A 7,337-nucleotide genomic window follows, 5' to 3' on the forward strand; every position below is an offset into this window, starting at 1 on the left:
TTTTCAGAATTATCAACACGTGCTGTGTAGCATGATCTGAACAAACGACAAGACTGTCCGAGAATCTCTTCATGTTCGAGAGGACTTCTCTCTCAAGTGTCATCAGTTACCGCAAAACAGAGTAACTCAATCAAAGCTTTGCATTAAAGACCATCTTGGTTGATTCTTCAGAATCCAGCTCTGTCACTTTGAGGTTTCCTGAATTTTCTACAGTAGCAATGGAGTTTGGTGTTGCTTCATTAGCATTCAATGGAATTGGGGTTCCCTCCATCATGCAGAATCTTCAACAGGCCGTCAGCGACCATTGTGAGATTTCCCTTACTACTTTTGTATAGGTGTGTGTCGGTTCCCAATCCACACATTGGAGTTGTTTTCATCGTTGGTGTACCGTATAATCATATTCCTTCCTAAAAATCCACCATTTCTGGGCTGTTCATGTTGAAGAAGCTTTAATGAAATCTCCTATCAGCTGAAACCAACCCCTTAGTGACATACAGAGCACTTCAGCAGCTTTGATGGTGTCTATCAACTAAAGGATGAGAAAGTTGTGGCCCTGCATTTCCAAGGCACCAACATGACAAAGAGAAAGTGAAATATATTACAGAATGTGATATACTTGCTGAATTCAATGAAATCCATAAACAAATTTGCTTTGCCATCTATCAATACCATGTGACAAACAACTATAACCTCTGTTTCATTTGTCCAACTATAATTTTTCTGTTTGATTTTCAGTCATAATTATCTACCTAAATGATGGAAAAATCTTCAGATCATGCCCTGTTTGGTAGGTTGGAAACAGCAAGAGGAACCAAAAAAAAAAAAAAAAAAAAGTGACAAAAATGGGTTACGGAGACACCCAGATCCTTTTTTCCTTTCTTTTCCTACATGTTTTTTTTTAATAAAAGGAACAAAGTTGGAATAAATTTGATTAAAAAATCACGTGCATCTCACATATTATTAAAAAATTAGACACATATCACTTTTATAGACTAGGTTAAAAGAAATTCCTCCAATCCAATTTAAATGAAAACTATCATTTTTGTAATGTTTTCGTATCACAAAAGAGGGCTCATAAGCAATTTGTTTTTTCAATAGATTAATATTATTATGTGTATGGGCTGATTTATGTAACATATAAAGAAACCCAAAACATATCTTTTTCATAATGAGGCCCAAAAGACAAGCAAAACCGATCCAAAGTGGATGTGTATGGGCAGGTAGGCCCCAAAACCGCCCGCTCGTGGGCTGTGACGGGCGAACAGTGACTCAAACGGAGGCGGATTTGAGCCAAAAATTGTTTGTCTAAGGCAGTGTATACCTCTAATTGCAGCCCTAATGATAGATATACTAAAATAAGTTTTCTTCTAAATTGGGTTAGAAATTTTTTTCAACTTAATCTATAAAAGTGACATGTATGCCTTGAACATGTGAGATACACATGCTTTTTTAATAGCATGAAAAAAGTTGAAATAAATTTTATTAAAAACTTATGTGCATCTCACATGTTATTAAAAAAAAGAGACACATGTCACTCTTATAGATTATGTTGAAAGAAATTCCACCAACTCAATTTGGATAAAAACTTTGTTCATTAAAATATTGAAGAACATTTCAAAAACGATGATAATTAGAGTGAAGTAAAATATAATTTTTCCTTATTATTAATTACATATATAATTGTGCGCGCCCATATACACATAAAATGACACCCACTATCATTGATCATAATTTTTGCTTCCCATGTGCAAATGTGCAAATCAAGCTAAGCGTGATAGGAACAACACATTATAACTCCTATAAATCATTCCTAAAACATTTCACATGGAGACTACTTGTATTATTGCAACCACACTTTAACTTAAAAACACATGGACCTAAACCTAATGCAGACAAACATAGACCCCATTTGAATGCGAACAATAAAGCACCAACCCTACGATTAATCTTTTCATCTACATGTGAAAACAACATTTTAATATAACTCATGCAATTGTCTTTCAACATTACAAAAAATGTACTAATAGATTGACGAAATAATTGATTTGAAAAAATGGGTATTTTTTGAAAAAACTATTCCGTCGAAATTAAAAACTTAAAGACGAAATTGAAATCATGAGAAACTGATGTAGGGAGAAGCGGGTGGAACTTATCCCCTACAATCCTCAATAATGAGGATGTGAATTCGAGATCGAATTCTCTTCAACTAGGGAAAGATAATACAGATCGGGTAGCCAAACAAAAGTCACCATTCGAATCACTGTTCGAATGGCCAAGTGGAACGGAAGACTGGCAGAATGCTCCGTTCGAAGTCTCGTTCGAACGGCCATATGTTAAATTTCAGTTTTTACGCTTTCAGTAGTTCCCCTTCGAACGGCCATCTGTCCTGTTCGAACGTGTAGCTTTATCTGTTTTATTAAATTGACCTTATTTCGTGCTTTAATTAGGTTTAGGGTTTTGGGAGTTTATATTTCGTGTTTAGGTTTATGAGTTTTGGGACTATAAATACATGCTTATAGCCTCCAGAAAGTCATAGTTGTTTATGAATCAGTTTTATCAATGAGAATACTCAGAATTGAGTTTATTCCTTTTTTTCTTCAAAACTTAGAGAGTTTCTAACTTTTCAAAAAGAATTCTTAGATCATTGATAGACTCAAGATATAGAATTACCTATCCGCTGCTTTATTATTATTCTTTGCTGCAACCCACCAAGCCAGGCTGCATCAGTTGGTATCAGAGCAACTGATAGGCTCCTAAAACCCTAAACCTAATTAAAACATTAAATAAAGTTAGTTTAATGAAACAAATAAAGCTACGCGTTCGAACGGGACATATGTCCATTCGAAGGGGAACTACTGAAAGCATAAAAACTGGAATTTAACATATGGTCGTTCAAACGAGATTTCAAACGGGCTTCGAATGGGGCATTCTACCAGTCTTCCGTTCCACTTGGCCATTCGAACGTTGGCTTCTGTTTGACTACACGATCTGCATCATTCTCCTCTGGTTGGAAAGAATTCAACCTCAAATTCACATCTTCATTATTGAGGCTCGTAGAGGATAAGTTCCACCCGCTCCCCCTACATCAGAAACCTAAAGACTAATTTTAAGTATTCTCAAAAGAAAACAAACAGAAATTGGTCAATTATTGATTATTACCTTGTAGACTATTTGCTCTTCAACTAATTATTAAACCCAAATGGCATGTGTTAAACGATGGGATACCACTAACTTGGCAAATTTGGTTGCAACAAAATTCAAGATCACCCACAAAAATAAACAAAAAAAGACAAAGGAAAAAAAAAATGAAGTAGCATCTAGAAATCCGATCCAATCTACGCACGTGGAAGTGCACGTGCGAAATAAATTCCCAACAGAAGCAAAAGGACATAAATCATAGATAAAGCCAAGAGGAAAAAGGCTATGTAGGTATCTTGACAAGCATGATTCCTTTGGTCAAAGAGTTGTGTGTATCTTCCCAATAAAACAGTGCCAGGTGTCCCATGTCAGATAGATATCTAGTCAACTCTTTGACCAGGATAATAATCATCCCTATCCTTTGGGTATTTCCCCAGCAGTTTGAGGGGACAGTGGACTCCACTAATGTTGTTTGGTGCTAACGTGTCAAGTTTCAATTGGTCTTTAGATTTTATTTTTCTTTTAATAATAACTAATTCAAGATTGTAATTAATAACGTGAAATAATAATGAGATAAACGTGTAATTTCTAATGCCGGGTTATATCTTGGGTTTATCGCATGCAGCATTATATCTTATAAATAATTATAGAAGAGTAAGAAATGACCATTTGAATTATTTGATTTGCTTCATAATGTTGTGGAGTGGGGCCACAAATATTCTTAATTACTAAAATTCAAACAGATAAGAAAAAAATTAAACTGGATTGGTGCCAATAATTGAGGAAAGCAAAATATATTACCAAAAAAAATGAAAAAAAATTAGGGGAAACTTTACTTTGGCCCTTAAACTTTCACTTGATTTTATAAACCTCCTATGAACTTTCAAATTTCTCATTTTGAACTCATGAACTTTCAATTACTCTCAGTGTGGACTCCTCCGTCAAATTTTAAACATTACATGACATTTATACTCCTGACTTTTGTATAAAATTTCAACTTCCAAAACTTTTTTTTTATTTAAAAAAATAAAAAGAAAATCAAGGACATTTTGATCTTTTTTTGTATTTTTAACTGCTAAAATTAATAGAAGGGTTTTAATTGAGAGTAATTGAAAGTTCAAGGGTCCAAAATGAGAGATTTAGAAGTTCAAGGAGAATTTGTAAAATTGAGTAAAAATTAGGGGGTCAAAATGAAGTTTTCCTAAAAATAAAAAATTGAGTTTGATCTAATTTTGGTCAATACAACACAGCACAACACAAAAAAAAAAAAAGTATATCTAGATTTTGCAAGTCAATTTTCTTCTATGAGCACATTTAATTTGCTGATCATTTGACAACTCTGCTCACTCATCAAGTTAAATTAGAAAAAATAAAATTAAAAATTAAAAAATCTACTAATTGATCAAGTCTTATTCCAGTTGTTAATCAAATTGGTAAAAAATAAAATAAAAATATTATTTTATTTTATTTTTGGAGAAAATTCACTTTACCTCCTGAAGTTTTAGGGGTTTTTCAATTTGAACCCCAAAGTTTAAAATTTGGCAATGTACCACCCTAATGTTTCAAAAATTTTCAATTTAAACCTTCCGTTACTAATTTCCGTTAAATTAGACAGAATTTTTTTTAAAAAAAAGTTTGAAGGTAATTACGTAATTTCATAGATTTCCATTCAATTTAACGGAAATTAGTAACGGAATATTTAAATTGAAAATTTTTAAAACATTAAGGGGGCACATTGCCAATTTTAAAATTTTGGGGTTCAAATTGAAAAACTCTTGAAACTTCAGGGAGTAAAGTGAATTTTTTCCTTTATTTTTTTAATGTCCAAATATTATTTTATAATATTTTAACACCGACGTGCTTACTGTTTAAGCACGCCAATGTGCTAAAAATAACTACTCTATATAGAGATACTTCTCACAATTAATTTTAATGAAAGAAGAATTGAAAATACTTCTAAACACAAAATTAACAACGACCCATGACAAAATGATGTGTGCACACTTACTTATGTTGAACACTATTATCAATACCACAAAATAATAATAATAATAATTAATCTTCTTCATGCATATCAACTATCAAGCTCCAAATTTATAACCCCATGTGATAAATTGACATGATTGTCTATTTATTATATGCACATCAATATTACAAGATAAATTTAAAAAATTTCACATTTTATACATCTTCAAATTGAAGGAGAGTAATTAAATTGATATATGTCCTTATTATATGTTTTTTTTTTAAAAAATATCGTGTGCTCTAACAGAGTAATAGTAAATGCCAATTAATTTATAGGAAAAAATACATTTTACCCTTCTGAACTATCTGTCCATTTGCACTTTAATCTCCAATGTTTAAAAAGTGACCCTTGACTTCCTTAAACTTCCAAATTATTGCAGTCCGACCATTCTGACTTTTTTTTTTTTTTTTTTTCAAAATGCCCCCATACCAAGTTAAAAAAAGTAAAAAAAATTAAGGGGTGTCCGGTCAAGGGTGGCTGAAGCCACGCCTAGGCCCAACTAGGGTGGCCAGCCACCCCTTAATTTTTATTTTTTTTAAAAAAATAATAATAATTTTTTTAACTTGGGATTGAGGCATTTTGGAAAAAAAAAAGTCATAGTAGTTAAATTGCAACAATTTAAAAGTTTGAAAAAGTCAAGTATCACCTTTTAAACATTTAAGGTCAAAGTACAAATGGGTGAATAGTTCAAAGGATAAAATATATTTTCCCTAATTTATATATAAGATTTACACACGGTCAATCATTTGAGATTTTTTAAAAAAAATTAGAAGATATGAAACGATTTGGGAATTAAATTCAAAGAAAACATAATTATAAACAAGAATTGTGAATATGACATGGCGTGATGTGATAGGTTGATGTGAATAATGAGCAGAGGATCCCCATCCACCCCATCAAACCCTTGCCTATAAATATTAAAATCTTTCTTATCCTTCTTCCTCCATGTCTAAAGATTCCTTCTTCTTCTTCTCTCTCTTTCTCTCTCCAGAATACTCAGAAACAACTCCTGCAGAAAAAAAAAAAAAAAAAAAAAAAACAAGAAAAAGCAAAGTTCTTCTTCATCATTGCTCTTCCTTCTTCAATGGCTGCAGAATCCAACCCAGCAAGCTCCTCTCACAACCTAACAATTCTCGTCGAAAAAAACCCATCTGAATCCCGCCTAAAGGAACTCAACATCAAGTGCTGGCCCAAGTAAGCAATCTTCTCTCTCTCCCTCTCTCTCTCTGAATAATATAATAAGAAATAATTTACATTTGTGGGTGTAAAAAATAGATGGGGTTGCTCACCGGGAAAGTACCAGCTGAAATTTGATGCGGAAGAAACATGCTATTTAGTGAAAGGAAAGGTGAAGGTATACCCTAAAGGGTCGCCGGAGTTTGTGGAGTTCGGCGCCGGAGACCTGGTGACAATCCCAAAGGGACTGAGTTGCACTTGGGATGTCTCTGTTGCTGTCGACAAATACTACAAATTCGAATCATCGTCGTCATCGTCATGATCATCATCATCTTCTTCTCCTCCTTCTTGTTGATTAATTATAATTATTCTTTCACAAAAAAGATTTTTTTTTTTTTTTTTTTTTTTTGTTTTTGGTGTGGGTGTTGTAGTTAATATCTTTAGTCAAAGAAAGGGAACACAATTAGTCAATGCATGTCCCATTCAAACTAATTTATCTTTACGTGTTTAAGTAAAGTATTTATTGCTCGCTCCTTTGACTGGTCAACGCTTGATATTTTTTTATTTTTAATATCAGATGCTTCTTCTGTAGGGAATAATTTTTTTTTTTTTTTTTATCGAAGCACGAGGTGTCCATCATGCGTAAAGACAATAATACCCCTGTCTCTCTGGTAAAAAGCTTTTCTAAAAACCTCACAGTTTGCTTTTCTACTGCAACAAAGCAAACCACCCATGTTTTTAATGTGGGTGTTGCTATAGGTACTATAAGTACTTTTATTATAGGTTTCTTTAATTAGTTATTAGTTGGCTGGTTAATCCTATACTTTTAATTATTTTACCAATTATAAACAAAAATGCCAATTTGTAATACTGTACTCCGAGCATTTTTATTTTTTATTTTTTATATGGTTTGGAGGATCTCAATCTTTTAATCTTTTTAGGGTTAGGAGTTAATTAGGTCACCAAAATGGTAACTAGGAGAGGTGCAAGTGCCTCT

At 32.7% G+C, this 7,337-nt stretch overlaps 1 protein-coding gene across 1 annotated transcript; it reads left to right on the plus strand.

Moving 5' to 3' along the window:
- The first annotated feature begins 6,119 nt into the window (after positions 1-6,119).
- On the plus strand, positions 6,120-6,874 carry LOC132166558 (uncharacterized). Its single transcript, XM_059577398.1, has 2 exons — positions 6,120-6,358; positions 6,440-6,874. Exons 1-2 carry the CDS (start codon positions 6,249-6,251, stop codon positions 6,660-6,662), a joined length of 333 nt encoding a protein of 110 aa, XP_059433381.1. The 5' UTR covers positions 6,120-6,248; the 3' UTR covers positions 6,663-6,874.
- Positions 6,875-7,337: the final 463 nt, after the last annotated feature.

The sequence above is a fragment of the Corylus avellana genome, chromosome ca11 (assembly GCF_901000735.1).
Source record: "Corylus avellana chromosome ca11, CavTom2PMs-1.0".
Lineage (NCBI taxonomy): Eukaryota > Viridiplantae > Streptophyta > Magnoliopsida > Fagales > Betulaceae > Corylus > Corylus avellana.

Excerpts from the sequence above, each read along its gene's own strand:
- LOC132166558 (XM_059577398.1), top strand. The coding sequence starts at position 6,249 with ATGGCTGCAGAATCCAACCCAGCAAGCTCCTCTCACAACCTAACAATT. Across the intron at positions 6,359-6,439 it reads AACATCAAGTGCTGGCCCAA|ATGGGGTTGCTCACCGGGAA; the intron begins GTAAGCAATCTT and ends TGTAAAAAATAG.